The sequence below is a fragment of the Perca flavescens genome, chromosome 19, assembly GCF_004354835.1.
Source record: "Perca flavescens isolate YP-PL-M2 chromosome 19, PFLA_1.0, whole genome shotgun sequence".
Lineage (NCBI taxonomy): Eukaryota > Metazoa > Chordata > Actinopteri > Perciformes > Percidae > Perca > Perca flavescens.
In genome coordinates, this window is record NC_041349.1 from 30,075,052 (window position 1) to 30,092,796 (window position 17,745).

At 40.4% G+C, this 17,745-nt stretch overlaps 3 protein-coding genes across 8 annotated transcripts in view; all 3 read left to right on the forward strand.

Moving 5' to 3' along the window:
* Positions 1-4,012, forward strand: part of map4k2 (mitogen-activated protein kinase kinase kinase kinase 2) — a 49,224-nt gene extending 45,212 nt beyond the window's left edge. For all 4 annotated transcript variants that reach the window (XM_028563932.1, XM_028563934.1, XM_028563933.1 and 1 more), the window contains 6 exons: positions 96-273; positions 1,252-1,320; positions 1,420-1,506; positions 1,589-1,659; positions 1,765-1,820; positions 3,146-4,012. In XM_028563932.1, the coding sequence (XP_028419733.1) occupies positions 96-273; positions 1,252-1,320; positions 1,420-1,506; positions 1,589-1,659; positions 1,765-1,820; positions 3,146-3,233 (549 nt within the window). In that variant the 3' untranslated portion in view covers positions 3,234-4,012. The remainder of the gene's footprint in view (positions 1-95; positions 274-1,251; positions 1,321-1,419; positions 1,507-1,588; positions 1,660-1,764; positions 1,821-3,145) is intronic.
* A 1,464-nt stretch (positions 4,013-5,476) lies between these two features.
* On the forward strand, positions 5,477-11,598 carry rbm4.2 (RNA binding motif protein 4.2). Of its 3 annotated transcripts, none has more exons than XM_028564620.1 (4): positions 5,477-5,639; positions 8,526-8,955; positions 9,313-10,055; positions 10,258-11,598. In XM_028564620.1, the coding sequence occupies exons 2-3, from the start codon at positions 8,544-8,546 to the stop codon at positions 10,038-10,040; spliced, it is 1,140 nt and encodes a 379-aa protein (XP_028420421.1). In that variant the 5' UTR covers positions 5,477-5,639; positions 8,526-8,543; the 3' UTR covers positions 10,041-10,055; positions 10,258-11,598. The 3 variants fall into 3 exon arrangements, with proteins under 3 accessions (XP_028420421.1, XP_028420422.1, XP_028420420.1); XM_028564621.1 differs by lacking the exon at positions 5,477-5,639 and adding an exon at positions 6,097-6,298; XM_028564619.1 differs by lacking the exon at positions 5,477-5,639 and adding an exon at positions 6,098-6,284.
* A 747-nt stretch (positions 11,599-12,345) lies between these two features.
* On the forward strand, positions 12,346-17,275 carry rbm4.1 (RNA binding motif protein 4.1). The gene is made up of 3 exons (XM_028564681.1): positions 12,346-12,545; positions 14,187-14,610; positions 15,482-17,275. The coding sequence occupies exons 2-3, from the start codon at positions 14,205-14,207 to the stop codon at positions 16,336-16,338; spliced, it is 1,263 nt and encodes a 420-aa protein (XP_028420482.1). The 5' UTR covers positions 12,346-12,545; positions 14,187-14,204; the 3' UTR covers positions 16,339-17,275.
* Positions 17,276-17,745: the final 470 nt, after the last annotated feature.

A 17,745-nucleotide genomic window follows, 5' to 3' on the forward strand; every position in this document is an offset into this window, starting at 1 on the left:
GTGTCCTGTCATGTCACACTTACCTGGTTCTGTCAGTCCCATTGTTAGCACCATGTAACCTGACTCTTGCTCTTTGTGTTGTGTTTGCCTTGCAGCACATAGCCATGAGGCTACCTGACTCTCTGCCCATATTTGAGCTGCTGGTGTTGGTGTCGGATGAGTTCCCCCAGCTGTGTGTCGGGGTGAGAGACAGTAGTAACGGGAAGCGCCCAGTCAGCCAGCAGCTCCAGTTTGATATCATAGAGCTGAACAGCACGCCTGTCTCAGCGCCAGGTAGGATGGACTGCTGTCTGTGTTTTCTCCCCTGCCTGTTCAGTAAGGGAGAGCTCCAGAGGTGGAAAGTAACAAATTACAATAACTTACAGTTACTGTACACAAGTAGTTTTTTTTCTGTACTTTTACCCAAGTATGTTTTGTACTTTGCTACATTTGAAATCTCATCTGTTACTGAGTAAAAAAAAGTAAATAAAAAATGTTTTCCGCCGTTGCTTTGGCAAAGTATCTATCAAACAAACTAAAATGAAAAGCGTGGTATATAGTGGTGTAGTCTCATGTATTGTAGTGGGTATACTGTACTGTATTTAAATATATTGGCCTATAAATATGGGCCAGAATCTGCCTTTGGGGGAGGGGGGGCATATCATAGTGGGGGGTCTGGGGGTCTGGGTGTCCTGCCCCACCCCCACGGTTATTTTCAGCATCAAAGACTTCATTTCCTGCATTTGGATACACTTTTATCCACCACTTCACGGTGGAAATACTTTTATTTAGCCAATGCGAAGAAGAAAAACACAGATGACAATTTAAAATATATCAAAAATATAATGGAAAGTATGTTGTAGCATGTCTTGTGGCATTTTTAAGTGGTTATATGGAAATCCTGGAGCTTTCTTAGTGGGTATACTGCGTATACCTGCGTATCACGTAGACTACACCACTGGCGGTATGGCTTTGTGCCCTTTTGCAAAAGACTGTGATTCAACTAAAGCTATAGTGCGTAGTGTTTGTCGCCCCCATGAGGAATTCTAAGTAATGACAACAAAACTGTCAACGCGCCCACATGATACAAGCCTTCCATCATTTACTTGAGTAGATTTTTAAACCAGTATTTTTACTTTTACTTAAGTAAAAGTTCATCAAAGTAATAGCACTTTAACTTGATTAGAATTTTGTTGTACTCCTTCCGCCTCTGGAGAGCTCAGCTTAAAGCTCCAACTCAGTTCTCTCCTCCGTGTCTTTGTGCGTCTGCAGATAGTGGAGCACTCAGGGCAGTACAGGTAACCCAAATGGACAGAGACACTGTTCTCATCGCATTAGAAAGTAAGTCCCATCCGTTTTAACACATGTTCCAAATCCTCCTGCCATCTTTCATACTGATTAATAATCTACTGTATCTCCATTTTGATGCTCGTTGGACAGAAACAGTTAAGATAGTGAACCTCCGAGGGCTTCCATCCAAAGAGCTGGCTGCTGAAATGGTCTTTGACTTCCCCATTGAAACTCTAGGTAGACACAGTCCTATTAATTAACACAGTGAGTGTTCTTGATGTCCCTGCTGACAGTTGAGTGACGTGATGTGTTCTGTCAGTCTGCTTACAGGACAGTGTGCTGGCTTTCTGGAAGCATGGCCTTAAAGGGAAGAGTTTTCATTCAAATGAGGTGATTAGCTTCGACTTTTCTGTCATGCTGGGACTGAGCGCGTGCCATGAGTTTGTCATATTTGCACCATGTCTATAAAAAGGTGAATTTCATCTTAATCTGCAGGTGACACAAGAAATTACAGATGAGAGTCGAGCATTCAGAGTTTTGGGAACAAACAGGTACGTTTTCTGACAATACACCAATCTAATAGCAGTAGTACTGGTAGCAGTAGAGTAAAAAATTGAATTGCTGCCGTGCAGTTAAAGGATGCAGCGGTATACTGGTTTGATGTATACTGTGGTATTAGATTAACTGTTATCATACCATGTACATTTGCTTATCTATGGTATTCATTTCATTTTAATGTATTATTTATTTTCAAAAGGGAGAGTTTTTACACATCATTTCCATTCAAAAATGGTTTCAAGTTATTATAATTATATAATTGTGTTTTTTCAACCAAAACATTCCTTTAAGAGTCATTGTAACTGATGATAATAATAATAATAATAATAATAATATAATAATAATAATAATAATAATAATAATAATAATAATAATAATAATAATAATAATAATAATAAGTCCAATAGAAGTGATGCCTAAGGGCGCCTGGGTAGCTCACCTGGTAGACCACATGCCCATATATAGAGTTTCACTTCTTGACGCAGCAGATGCGGGTTCAACTCCGACCTCCAGCCCTTTGCTGCATGTCATTCCCCCTCTTTTATGTCTTCAGCTGTCCTATAAAAATAAAGGCCTAAAATGCCCAAAAAGTAATCTTCATTTTTTTTATATATATATATATAATTGTTAATAATTGTAATATGAATGCTAAAATGTAAGTCTTAGTGTATGCCTTTCGGTTTCTTTTTCTTTGGCTTCATTGGTTATTTCAGTTTATTTTTGTTTAGCTGCAGGATATGTTGGTACATCCAATCCCAGTTTTGTTCCATGCACTTACTTACTATACTATGCTTAGTGATGATAGTAGCAATATTAGTGTGGAAAGTATTATTCATAGTAGAATTAGTAGTGGTCATTAGTAGTTGGAATGTTAGTTGTCTTAGTAGTCGTAATAATAGTAATGGCAGTGTTTGCAGAATGAATATTATTAAAGGAAGTAGTTGTGGTAGTGTTGTTACTGTATTAAACTAAGCATGGGTGTGTTTTATTGTTTATGTATTCAACTTTTCATTTGTAAGAGAAGGAATGGGGGAGGGGGGGGCTTAAAGAGACAGGCGCTAAGCGTTTCAGACAGGTATATTCAGACATGTTGTTATAGAAACCCGAAATACTACTATGAACCTTGAAATGAGCATCATATGGGACCTTTAAAAGTTACATACTCTCAATTTAAGATTTACTGTATATTAATTCATGTATAGCCCTCAAATTCCAGATTTGGATACTGTATAGCAGGTAAAGCATAAGCTTTGGGCCAACTCTGCATTTCTTTGGCACCCTGAATGAGCTGTGGTTTTTCCTTCTTGACTCTGTACAGGGACATCATCCTTCAGAGCACACCGACAGATGACCCCTCAGCACTGAGCAACCTGTACATCCTGACTGGACATGAAAGCAGCTACTGAGAGAAAATGGCTCAACTTCTTCCAAACGCACACTGAAGAGAAATGCGTATCTGTTCTATAACCCAGTGATGGAAACGGTGTCCTCCTTGCGAAGCTGTAGCAGACACCAGCACCAACTCTCTGCTGTGAGTGACGGATATCAGCATGGAATTCAGTTGCCCATCCAGACTCAGACTTAAGTTGTTGGGAAACATGTACAGGAGAGACTTGTCAACATGCTAAGTGAGTTTCTAACTCTTGTTTTCATGTAAAAACAATTCATCTTGCCATCTTAAATCACAGTGTGACTGCAGCAGTGAAGACAGTTCCAGTCCTGATGCTTCAGCTCTGCTGCTGTCAGTATGGACCATAGACTGTAATAAAAAATAAAAAAACATGGACATAACATTTGTAATAGCACACATACATTTCTGAACTGATGTTCTGAAGCTTGTATTTGTTTACTGCTTGCTGTCGTCTTGTCAGTTACTGGAACCAGAACATTTAGTCAGGGACGAGCAAGTTACAAACACCACAGCTGAGTGTGATAGGCTTGACTCCTGTAAGTCATTCACATGAATAAACCTTAACAACCTGTTAAAGGAATTGTCATAAATTGCACAAAGATGCACTCTAAAGGAAGGGAAATAATTTTAGGTCTTGTTTCCATTGGTTAAAGTGCTCATATTATGATTTTTTCCCTTTCATTTATTGTGCTATATATCTTTATTGTGCATGTTATAGGTTTACAAAGTGAAAAAGCCCAAAGTCCCCCCCAAAGGGACTTACCATCTCCAACAGAAAACACTGTTCACCAACTGCTCCAAACAGTAGTTGTAGTCCAGCCTTTACTTCAGAGACAAACGTGGGTCACTTTGTAACACATTATAATGCTCGCCTAGCTGCTAGCATGGCACGCCATTATACTCTGCTTCTGACTGGCTAGTAGTCCTTACCTAGCTACTGAGCATGTGCGACTTCCAACAAAGATGGAACAGAGATGCCTCACTCTGTAGCTAAAACAGAGAGCTCAACACACAGAGTGAAAAGAGGAGCTGCAGCAATGTGCAGTGCAACAAAAATATGGTGTGTTTTGTAAAAAGAAAACAGCCAGAACAGTAGCAAATCCTAATTTTTCTTAAAATATGAAAACACATGATGTAGCTTAAAAAGAGGACGGGGTTTTGACTCTAAACTGTTCCCCCATAAAACATGTCAGTGATATTCAGATTGTCACCTTGAATATAAAAAAGAGTGCCTGTAACCAAGTTAACTTCTCAAATGTATACTTACCCAAGACCATGTCATTCTGAAAATCATATTTAAATGTATTCTGAAGATTGTGAATGTGCTAGCGTAGCAGCATTTACATTAGGCTATGTGTCACCATGTTGAGAGACCCTCGGAGCTTAGAAATCCTGTTCAACCTTCTAAAGATGAAGTGTCCTTTCATTACAGCCAGTTACCCATTGGTGCCCAACACTGCTTAGATCTCCTCCATCTGCATTGGTATTAATTAATTCACGCTATATGTACATTTGATTACATTAGGGACCATGGAAACTGAATGCAATTAAAGTGTATTAGTTTGACTAAAATGCCACTACATTAGAGTTTTGTGTGTCATGATATTTGTTATTTATGGAAAAGGAAATGTACAAGTAACACTCACATTTCCCTGAAATATTTGAAGGACATAATATGCATATGACTATTTGTTTTTCAAGATGTTTTTATTGTTATTGTGTATACATTTTAAGTATATAACGATACAGTATGCTCTTACGGTATGGAGAGGTTGTAATATGCGCAATAAAGATTTTAATATCCTTTGATATAGTTATTATGTTTCATTGTCATTACAGAGATGAACTTGTAGCCTCGGCTCCACAGAGGTTCAGTCAGGCTTCAGAATACTGTCTGAGCAGTTAATGTTTGTGGTCGCCTTAACTGGGGAAACTCAAACTGACACTGATGCTGATGATGTGATATCAAATAAATCCAAATAAACTTTATTTTCCACTTCTGAAAAGTGATTACCTTACCTATAGGCCAGTAAGCCTATCATCAGTGGGGATTTATATTTGCTAAGAATATGTTGGATTCAGGTTAAGACTTTTTAATTTTTGAAAAAAACTTTCCAAAATTAACTATAATTTGGAGGCCCCCAAGCATTGACTCGGAGGACCCCCTAGGGGTCCCGGACCACCTGTTGAAGATCCCTGATTTAGGCTAATGGCAACGTGCATATCAGATACATTTGATTGTAATGTTCCTGAAAATGTTAAGCATGTCATTATGAGTTGTATTAAGTAGCCTAGCCTATAATTCAGAGAGGAAACTCGATAAAATACTAGGCTACCGGTATACATGAGCTAGGATGGGCGTGGAACTTGGAAGGGATTTAGGGATGAGTGAGAAAATAAGGTAATGCTGGAAGGCTCTCTTACAGACCGGATTAGATTGCAAGATATAGCTTGTTTTGGGGTTTGTCTCTTCCTTTTGTCTCTTTACTTTTATATAATCTATAGCAGGGGTCACCAACCTTTTTGAAACTGAGAGCTACTTCATGGGTATTGAGTCATACGAAGGGCTACCAGTTTGATACACTCTTCTAAAATAACAAATTTGCTCAGTTTGCCTTTAGTTATATATTATTATTAATGATTAATGATACTCATCTATGTGAAGACACTGATCATGTTAATGATTTCTCACAATAATTATCAACAATGACTTAACAAGGTGGGAAACAAATAATATCAATATCTAATTTTCATTTTTAGAACAGGCCTGAGGGCTACTCATGTGGTCCTTGGGGGCTCCCTGGTGCCCGCGGGCACCGTGTTGGTGACCCCTGATCTATAGTATGTAAAGTCCTGCTGTTAACACACTCCCGTACAGTGGGTGGCAGTATGAACCTGTAAACATTGGTTTACGATCCGCCATTCCGTAAACGTTGGTTTACAATCCGCCATTAAATCAGAAGAAGAACAAAACGGTAGCATCGTCACGGGTGCAAGCGCCATTTCACTCTTCATTCATTGCGTCGAGGCCTTCATCGTTTAAGTGGTGAGTTAAAGATTGTAAGTTAAAACGTGAGGCGAAAAACGTTTTAGGAAGTTGGCGATGCATAACTATTACCGTAGCGTTGTTCTAAAGGTTCTCTGAAAGGACATGGGCTGAATTAGCAGGCGTACAGCTACCACGTTAGCTAATATAGCTAGGCTATTAGCATTCTGAATTCATACGCCTTCATTTTCCAAACCGAACGCCATTAACAGTTACACTGAAATATGCGCGAACATGGAAGCATTGCGCACTAAACACTATTAGCTAGCTACTACTGTATTTTATCGTCAGGCCAGTTACTCTTGAGGAACGTTAATGTAGCTAACATGCACAGAAAATACTAGCTAATAACGTTAGTCTGAGCTATCTAACGTTAGTACTACTTGTTAGCTGGCGTTGGGCTTAGCTGTGACATGTTTACATAGATCTACAACGTTATATCTGCGTTTATCTAGCTACGTAGCTAAGCAAAACTAGATTCTGTGAAATTCAAACCAACGTGCAGTGTGGAAATTCGTATCATAACTTAAATTGCGAAATTATAGAGCTAGCTAGTGAACGAGGTGTGTCTCGTTAAAACAGTTCACACCGCCGCCATACTAAAACACTGCGCGTGACGCTGTTATACGCACTTTTAACCCATGTTTGACTTTCATACACATTTGAAACATTTGCGTGATGTTCCTTTGCCAATGAGTGGCATATTAATAATTTAATTCAATGTTATAGTGTCAAATCATACCAAGTTATCTCAGGACACTTTACAGATAGCGTAAAGTTCATTCTATTTCAAATTAAGATTGTTTACATAGTAACGCAGACCAGTCCCACCATATTATGACACACCAAACAGCAGTGGTTTAGATGAAATGCAATTGTAGTATGCGTCATCCCTCAGTAGGGATGTCCCAATCAAGTTTGTATGGCCCAGTTTCCTAATAATTAATTATTGGGTATCTGACGATAGAGTCCGATCCAATACATACGTTTACCTAAATGTTGATTAAATGTGTATCTGACGCACTGAAATAGGACCTAACTGATGTAAATTTGGTGCAAGGCACAAAGGAGATGTGCTCCACTTTTCTCTTTTCAAGTCTTCAGTTTCAAGGTTTCCATCTGCAAGATCTTCTTTAAGCAAGTGTGAAAGAGAAAACCAGGCATGTCTTGTAGCGGCACAAATCCATTCAAATCACTATTACCTGATGGTCAGTAAACAGCAGGGGGAAAGAAAGAGAGAACAAAAAACCCGCATAGTGGACAGATCAGGTCTTTGGGGGCATGTTTAGGCCTTTATTGACAGGACAGCTGAAGAAATGAGAGGGGGAGAATGACCTGCAGCAAAAGGCCGCAGGTCGGGGGCGAACCCGGGCCTGTTGTGTGGAGGAGTAAACCTCTATATATGGTCGCCCACTCTACCAACTGAGCCATCCGGGCGCCCACAGATCAGGTCTCTGTATGTACACTAGGGGTGGGAATCACCAGAGGCCTCGCGATACGATATCATCCCGATACTTATGTCACGATACGATATTATTGTGATTTTAAACATATTGCAATATTCTGCAATATATATATATATATTGCAATGTATTACCTTTTTTCCAACTTCAGATTTTTCCCAATTTCAAATGATGTACCGAAAGGCCAATTTTGTCAACATCTGCTTTATCTAAAAAGATACATTTATCTGTTTGTTCATCTCAATTCAATTTTATTGCTGCAAAATGTGATTGTCAAGCAGACAAACTGACCAACACATATGTCATAAAAGATCGATACTTGGTGTCTGTGTATCGATACAGTATTGTCACGAAAAATATTGCGATACTATGCTGTATCGATTTTTTTCCCCCACCCCTAATGTACACATGAGAAAACGGCCTCTGTGGGAAAGAAAGAAAAAAAAATACACAAACCATATCAATAAGTTTTCACTTGCAAGGAATTTGCTTTCTGTTTGGTGCATGCAATAAACATATTACAGTACCACAAAGTGCATCCTCCAAAATGACCATAGAGTTGAATCAACACATAAACACTATAACCTTCATGAAGGGAGGATTTATTGCAGTGCATTATTTTTAGCTAGGTGTACCTAATAAACTGGCAACTGCACTTATTTATTAATTTCACCAATTGTTTGCTGACAGTCGGTTCAGATAACCCTGTCATCCCCATAATTAAATATTTGTTGTGGTTAAACAGTAGTAATTGACATATTTTTTCTAAATCTTCTAGGATACACAGAACTTCATTATGGTGAAAATATTTATTGGTAACCTTGCCTGCAATACCGAACCGGCGGAGCTGCGTGAACTCTTCGAGAAGTATGGTGAAGTCTCAGAATGTGACATTGTCAAAAACTATGGTTTTGTACACATGAACAACAAATCTGAAGCCGAGGAGGCCATTCAAAACCTTCACCAGTACGAGTTGCATGGCTGGGCCATGAACGTGGAGATGAGCAAAGGGAGGCCCAAGTCCACCACCAAACTGCATGTCAGCAACCTTGGCGAAGGGGTCACCACAGATGTTCTGCGGGCCAAGTTTGAAGAGTTTGGCACTGTGGTGGAGTGTGACATAGTGAAGGATTATGCCTTTATTCACATGGAGCGAATGGAAGATGCCATGGATGCCATCAATAAGCTGGACAACACCGCCTACAAAGGTGAACTCTTTGGCAGGGGAGAGCTAGTTGTCTTTGCTGTCTATAGATACATATTTGGATTTTGTTCTGTCGCTGTCGACCTCATGACAAGTAAAATCCACTGGCTTTTTTTCCACATTAATTGACCAGATGGACTGAAAGTAATCACTGTAAGTTTGGCAATGTTTCTTGTAAAACCAGTGGCAGTATAACTGGTGAACAGGCACTGGTATTCAATTTCCCGCACCTGGCGCGGCAGGTTATTCAGCTTTGCCCAGTGATTGTCGGTCAAATGCATTTAACGTGTTTTATAGTCGGTAAGAAACTTTTCGTGTCAAAACTCCACCGTCTCATGCGTGTCTTCTTTCTCCCTATAAGGCAAGCTGATGAGCGTACAGCTGTCCACCAGTCGGCTGCGCACTGCCCCCGGAATGGGAGATCATACCGGCTGCTATGTCTGCGGGAAACATGGTCACTGGTCGAAAGATTGTCGAGTCAGTCGGAACGGTAGCCACGGTGACGGCGCAAGAGGTCGCAGCGGCCGGGGCCCCCCACGTGGTCCCCCGGGTTATGGCAGGGGCAACTACAGGATGGACTCACCTCCAGGAGCTGATTACATGGGTAGCTCTGCGTATAGTCGGTCTAGTTACGGAGGTGGGATGCCGCCGCCTCCCCCTCGTAGGCTTAGCGGCTACAGCTCTGAGCTGGGGGATAGGTACGCTAGCAGAGCACCAGGCTCCTTTGCTGAGAGGTCATCAGCCTATGACCGTGAACGTCTCTATAGCAGTGTTGACTATTATGAGAAGTACAGAGCTCGCCCTTATGGCTCAAGCTATTTCGAGGATCGTCGCATGTCCTATCTCCCCCCTCCCCCACCTCCCCCTTCCTCCCTCTCAAAGTTCTCCAGTATAGATCCATATGATCGTCGGCCACTTCCTCCATCTTCATCGGCTGCCGCATACTATGCACGAGACCGCAGCCCAATCAGACGAGTACCAGTCTCCTCGGCTGGCTACGCCTATGAGTCAACACGGCTGTCCCCGTTGTCAGGCTCCAGGAGCTCCCACGCTCCTCCACGACCCAAGGATCGCTACGCGCCATACTAAAGCCATGGTGCCAAGGTGAGCAACGTATTAAACAACGTATGAGTTTATTAGTGGGACATTTTACTGTAAAATGTTACTGGTCATTGGGCACTGGGATCTTGTAATCCATTTTGAATCAACTTAGATTTTTTTTTAAAGGTACTAAATCCTTTGAAGCTGCTGCTGATAATGAGGGTTTAAACCCTGTTTCTGAGAAGGGAATGTGCTCTCTTTCTAGGTCTGTGAACTGCAGGACTTTTGCTGTCATTTCTTCAAGTTACATGATTCCATCAGTCTGCGGGATGTGCGTCAAGGCATTTGAGTTGAGTCGGCATCTTCCAGACACCTGACATGCCAGTTGTCTGCAGATGAATCGTCCTTTCAATCATATTCACATAACCGGTTTTCAATAAGACTAAGGATGATTAGCAAACTGCGCAGTTTGACATTTATGATGTATAAAACAATAATTTGCTCCCATGCTCTGCAGGTCTTCAGCTCAGTTTTTAGCCATGTCTTTTTTTTTTTTCTTACCTGTTACTTCCTCAAATGAAGCAATTGTTAATTGTTTGGCTTCGGTTTGTCATTTAGAAAATGTTCTTGTTTCTTTAAATATATGAAAATGTACCCTCCTTTTTTTTTTTTTTTTTTTAAATGGAATGAGGTTTAACCCGTGCTGCATCAGTTGCGTGTTGTGCAGAATCCTCTTGATCTGAATCAGTTATATGGATGTGGATAAAGATAAATGTGTTGTTTTTTTTTTTTTTTTTTTTTAAATGATCATCATTGGTGTCTATCAATGTGCTGTGAAATATGATTTCTTAGAGCTTAAACCAGTTGTTTTCACAGAGAAGTTGCTTCTTTAATGCTTGAAAGGGTGAAAGACTCAGGCAGTGGTCTAGTTGTGGGTGCAAAAGAACCTGCACTCTTCACCCTCTGAAATACACAAATGGACTCAGTGATTCACACAGAAGAAGACAATAGAGAAAGGAATCCATATCCATGCTACTGACCTGGCTGAGTGTTCAGTTAGGACACAGAATCCCACTTTGAGTTAGTATCTATGGTAAAACAAATAATCTCACATTCCAGCCTCATAGTTTGTAATTTGAGTGTGTGTGTGTCTACAAAATATAAAATTGATACATTTTACGACACGTAATGAGGGGTCTGCTGGTCTGAAATAGTTAAAAATAAAAGTAACATTAAGTGACACCAAAACAAAAATGTCACATGACATGCACTGTGCAATTAAGTAACATCTTGACTGTTTTCTTCCCAATGGTAATGTTGCACACTTTGCCCACAGCTGCCAACAGAAAATAACCTCCCATCACTTGAATTTTAGTGTGGGATGGAGGTTCATTGTATCCATACAACACAGCATAAGCAGATAAACGTGAGACAGGACTCTGGGCTTGGGCTGTATAAGTCATGAGGCACTTTCAAAGGTGCCTTTGTTCGTTTTGCATAAAGGTGGATTTGAAGTTTGTATTTTTCATACTAGCTGTAAAAGTACCAGCATACGTTAATCTAAAATGAGTATGATTTTTAATAAAAACCAAACTTATTTTGGTGACATTTTTCAGTTCTTTGTTTGAAACCCAATTTGATGGTGTATTGTGGTTGCAGTGGAACTATTCACTATAAAAAAAAAGTTGTTTAGAACTTAGTAAGGGCATTGAATTTATTTTTCCTGACAATGTATTAACAATATGGATAATGTCACAGCATATGCATTTATATATATATATATTTCAGTTGAGAGACCAAAATCCACATACTTTCTCTTGATGATGCAAAAATCTAAATATTGCCATTAAACAGTTCTACTCATTGATTTGGCCTGTTTTTAAGGAACCATTTGGGATAATACTGAAGGGGTTGTCCTCATTTAGGATTCTAGTGGCCTGAAGGGAGAAGCTCCTGAGCCTCTTTCACAACCTCAACAGGGAAAAAAAGGCTGTTACCTGGGTAGTTTAAATCTATTCATTCTACAGTAGTGTCTATGCAACATTTGTCTGGATCAGTGGCTGCCAGCCTTCAAGGGGTCACAAAAAAGTATTCGTACTAACGTTGCTCTACACACGTTTCATTTTTCAGATTTTTCTGTAAACTTTTAGACTGGTTGACATGGATAATACATTTATTATGAAGAGTTGCCATGATTGTAAGCTCTTAAAACAAGTGGCTGTTCTAATACAGTATTCACACGACACAGGTATCACAAAATCTACTCCTAAATTATTTTGAATGGTTTGTTCAACTATTATTGATATGAGATACTATAGCATTTTGCTTATTTTCTCTCCGTGGTTTCCCTTTTTTGCTCTCATCCCAACATGATTGCATAGCACCATGGATGTTGCTTGGCGCTGTAACGTAAAGCCCACCCAAAAGATGCTAACCGGGTAGCTTAGCTAGATGTAGGTCTTTGCCATGGTGTCACGAGCTGGTAGTCCCAGTCGGTAGACGGTGGTCATCTCATTCTCCGAGGGACTAGACGCACATTGCAGATTTAAAAAGGTAATTCATGTAACGTTGCCACACAAAAAAATATAAACTAAAAGGTATATTTGCTATCAAAATTAGCCAGTGCACTACTGTTACTAACGCTACCCAGGCCTATAACAAATGGGGATTTTGTCAAACGTATGGATACGCTAAGCTAATTTGCAGACTAACGTTAGCTATAATGTTAACGCTATCTACGTGTGCAACATATTTGTTTAAGGCAATTTCCTAAAAACGTGGAGACCGATGTTAAATAACTTTGTTATCGACTAAAATCCAACACTGGTCCAATTATGTAGCTAGCTAGCAATAACGTTAACTTTTATGTCACAATTTTGATACGTGGGCTAACGTTAACGCACATTAGCTAAGCTGCAGAGCCACGATGTGCTCCTGGTTATGTTTTGAAAAGAAAAAATAGCGAATGGTGTGCAACATTTGTCTCTTTGTGAAGTAGCGTTATTAACAAAGATGAACAGTGTGTTTTACGAACGATACTAGCTAAACATAAGCATTACATTAGCTACATAAACAATTATTGGTATCGTGTTTTGCACAACATATTCGTCGTATTTTTGTTTTATTAACTGCTATTACGAGCCCACCTCAGCACCATGAACTGTTGGTGAATGTCATAATGTTAGTTTATCTGCATAAATTAACACAATTGACAAAAGAGCATGGTGATGGATACCAATATCAATATTTGGTATTTGAGAGTTGCAAACCAACAACAGACAACATTGATTGCACATTTCATAGATGTAGACTTTGACAGACTATCACGTTCTGCCCAAGGTTAGGCTTTGTGCTATTTGTTTCTAAGTATGTATCACATTTTCCCTAAACATTCTTAGCCAGTATGCATGTACCACAAAATCTATCAGTTAATCTGTATATTGTCAGTGTTTAGTGATTATCCATTGATAATTAAAAGGTGCTCAAAGTGATGTGACTTGTTTTTTAGGCTACAACATTTTTCGTCATATACAGCAAACCTCTCCTCACTATCCGCTAGCTGCCTGTCCCCTGAACACACTGTAAAAAAAAAACGCGATCTCTGAAGACCGCTCAGGCTCCACAAACGGCAACAAAAACAAACTGCGCCAACCTGCCCCACGAACCATAACAGTGTTCCAGCCAATAACTGACAAGAAGCAGTTGGTTGAGTCATGAATACGCGTTGTGGAAGTAGCCTACGTGCTAACACTACTGCAGTGATGGCCAACCAGCTCCTTCTTGTCGGTTATTGGCTGGAACACTGTTTGTTATGGTTCGTGGGGCAGGTTGCGCAGTTTGTTTTGTGGAGCCTGAGCTGTCTTCAGAGACCGCGTTTTTTTTTTACAGTGTGTTCAGGGGACAGGCAGCTAGCAGATAGTGAGGAGATGTTTGCTGTATGTGACGAAAAATGTTGTAGCCTAAAAAAACACATCACATCACTTAGAGTACCTTTTAATTGTTGGCAGAGTTCATCATCATGTGTGATTATCTCAATAGAAGTTGCAGGAAAGCCTTGTGAATGCATGCAAATCAAGGTTCATGTTTCCAAAATGACAATAATGGTCATTTGAATTCATGTTAAATCAAATGGTCAAGGTTTCAATGGACTCAATAAAATTGTGGTAATATTCTTGATTTATTCTCCTCCCTTAGTAACGTGGAAGCTCCACAATGGTGAAAATATTCATCGGGAACTTGTCACCAGACACTACATCGGACGAACTTCGCTCTCTCTTCTCCCAATATGGCAAGATTGGAGAATGCAGTATTGTCAAGAACTTTGGCTTTGTGCACATGGATGACAAAGCGGAGGCGGAAGAAGCCATCAGAAACCTCCACCATTATGAGCTAAACGGCCAGCCTATGAATGTAGAATTGAGCCGTGGCAAGTCAAAAGGATCCACTAAACTACATGTTGGCAACATTGCCTGTACTAACCAGGAGCTGAGGGCCAAGTTTGAAGAGTTTGGCTCTGTGTTGGAGTGTGACATAGTAAAAAACTATGCTTTTGTTCACATGGATCGAATAGAGGATGCCATGGAGGCCATTAATCAGTTAGACAACACAGCTTTTAAAGGTGAACTCTCGGGCTGGGATTCATTATTACCTTATTATTTAATTCTGTTATTGTGAATTGATAGGTAAGTTATGGACGCACCGCAGGTAAGTAAAACGAGAAAGCTGAAGGGATCATGGTAAGCTGAAGAAAGTAAAGCAGCCCTTATTTTAAAGCTGGTATCCGTAATGTTGTTGGTAGTAGTCATTGGTATGGTGGATTCTTGTAAAACACAAATAGGCACCTACTGCAATTTATGATTGCGTTGTCAGCTCACACTTGTTCTGGTTGTCAATGCAAGTACAGTCATTTAAATACTGCAAGTAATGAATAACATACCATATCTGTATTTTTACAAATCAAACATTACTGCATATAGGCCCATTAAGAGCTGGATAAACACCCAAACAGCGGCGGTCCTGTTTATACTTAATTTTGTTTCTGCATACACGTGTTCACGCGTTTGCCGGCGGGGTCATAGATTGTGGGTTTGCATATGCAACCTCTGCAACATGGGCATATGACGAAATCTTCATCACGGGGACCCTCGTAGCTAAACAGACATGAAAAGAATAATTTGAGCTGTCAGCCTTTGCTGACTTATTTTAGCACTAACTAATTCAAATGGCAATTTTGCGTGCAACCTTCCATGACATTGTTGCTATAGTATGAACATTGTTTGAGTTCTCTTTTGACAATGCAGGGGGGTAAGAATGTGTGAAAAGTTACGGATTTCAGCTTTAATAACTTTTTGTCTTATTGCTATTATTGGAGTTTAACGCAGATTTTTACCAGACTGATGGATGACTTTTGTATGCCTGGCAGGAAATGTAAAATATATTATTAAGAAAAAATGCAGACATAAGTCCTTATTGAGTCTTTTCTTTTTAAGGCAAACTGATGAGCGTGAAGCTTTCGACTAGCCGCCTGCGTACTGCGCCGGGAATGGGAGACAGATCGGGTTGTTATCGTTGCGGGCAGGAAGGCCACTGGTCCAAAGAATGCCCTCTAGACCAAAATGGCTACCACAGAAACGGCTCAGAGCCAAAGTCTGATGGATACGATGCCTCGAGATTTGACGGGCGTGCTTGCAACAGGGGTTATCATCCGGACTTCAGTGGCGATCCAGATTACGGTGGCGGCTATGCTCCTGTACATGGTTTTTCCCGTGGTTCTGGTCACAGCAGCGGCATGGCAGGGTACAGAAGGGGTTCAGGCTACGAGAGCGCAATGAGATACGGGCCGGTTCCAGGTCAAGGCATTAGCGCTGATGCTGAACATAGCATGGCTCGGATGTATGGCAGTGAGGCGGCATACATGAGCAACGGCTCACTCTATGGCGCGGTACCAGCCTACCCGATGCGACGGTCGTCTTACGAGGAAAGGGATCCGTACGGTGTCGTGGACTACTACGGGAAGTACAGGGCCAATTCTTACGGAGGCAGTTATTTTGAGGAACGTCGCGCTGTCCACTTGCCGGCTCCATCAACATCCTCCACAGCTTTAATGAGGGAACGTCTGCCCCCCTCTAGCCACGACCCATACGAGTGCCCTCCCCTTCCTCCTCCACCAGCCCAAGTCTCCTCATACTACGCACGTGACCGGAGTCCGATTCGGAGAGTCCCCGTCGAGGCAGATGGATACGCATATGAGCGTTCGCGCATTTCCCCTGTGCCCGCCCCCCCAAGAGGTTCTACCTATGACCATCCGCGGGATCCCGCCGCTGATCGGGCACGATATGCATACTAATCCTTGTAACATACAGCCAGGTTAGAGTTGTCTGACATTCAGTGGATAAGATGGCCTATGTGCCAGAGGAATCACTGAAAACGAAACAATCATATCTTATTGGTAATATCAAAAGCAAAAGTCAGCCCTCAGTGTTCTTGAGTTTGGGTAGTAAGAATAAGGTTACAATAAAGCTTACCAACCACAATAGCCAATAAGTAGATTTCAATGTGAATGGTTGAATACCCTCACATACTATGATCTCATTCCAGGTACTTCAAAATGCAGTACAACTAATGATCAGTCGACCACTTTCATTGTCCTATTTACGTGTTGTGGTATTAGTGCAGTTCTGAGATGGCTTAGCCTAGGTGCCGATACTGGGTCTATCTACAACGTGGTTGATGTCTATTCACGAAACTATAAGACCTGAATTATTGCTCCTCTGAAAGTAGCTATATGTTATATACACTATTTAGACTCAGTTACTAGAAACAAATTAAATTGGTGCATGTTTTGTTAAAGGGGAGTTTTAATCACATTAATTGATTTTAATCCTTTTTTTAGCAGCATCTCAAACTATGCGCATTTTAGTGTATTTGTATTTGTGTAAATTCAAATTGTTACTTTACTGCATATGTGAGGCAATGACAAAACACATTTGAATACTGTATACTTCATCACCTACATTGTTTAACCTGTGGGATGTCCCACCTGTACCAAATATGGACCTGCAGTTAAGTTGAACGTTTTATCAAGCTGCATCGTAATCATGTTTTTTTTGTCCGTATAGGCACATTACCTTGATTACATTGATTTTCATTGCTGTGATAAAAATAAGCCCTCACATCTTGAACATATGTTTGAGTTTCATAATGAAAATCACCTTAATTGCCTATGCTGTCTGTTTTGATTTCCATCAATGAGGTTAAAATTAAAATCTGTTTGTCTAAAGTCTGAAAACTGTGACCTGTGTTTTTTTGTGCTGAGTCATCGCTATATTGTCAAATTGCATTCCCAGCAAAGTGCAACAGTCAATCAAGTTGGAAATTAACCACCTTGATGAACACATAATCCCACATAACTGCATCTTGTGTTGCTGAGGTTAGTCCTGGACCATATCCACTCTGAAACGTAGAACATCATGCAGTACAGCGGGTTAGTGCGCAACATTGGCATGTGCATGTCTTAATCATTTGGATATCACTAGTCACAATGATCTGAATATCCACTACAGCATTAATATTGATTATATTCATATTCAAAATTTTAGGTGGGAATGACACCTTTAGAAGTCTGTAGCTAAGATACTCTGTCAGTGATACTGTTGATAGTTTGTCACAGGACACCAAGTTCCAATTGTTTAATTTTGATCATTGATGATAAGCTGTACTGAATGCTCCACACCATTATAAAAACAAGTATTCT

What these genes read in the sequence shown, in the direction of transcription:
- rbm4.2 (XM_028564620.1), top strand. Translation starts at nt 8,544, where the DNA reads ATGGTGAAAATATTTATTGGTAACCTTGCCTGCAATACCGAACCGGCG. An exon ending in GGACAACACCGCCTACAAAG is followed by an intron (nt 8,956 to 9,312) that starts GTGAACTCTTTG and finishes TCTCCCTATAAG; the next exon opens with GCAAGCTGATGAGCGTACAG.
- rbm4.1 (XM_028564681.1), top strand. Translation starts at nt 14,205, where the DNA reads ATGGTGAAAATATTCATCGGGAACTTGTCACCAGACACTACATCGGAC. An exon ending in AGACAACACAGCTTTTAAAG is followed by an intron (nt 14,611 to 15,481) that starts GTGAACTCTCGG and finishes TTTCTTTTTAAG; the next exon opens with GCAAACTGATGAGCGTGAAG.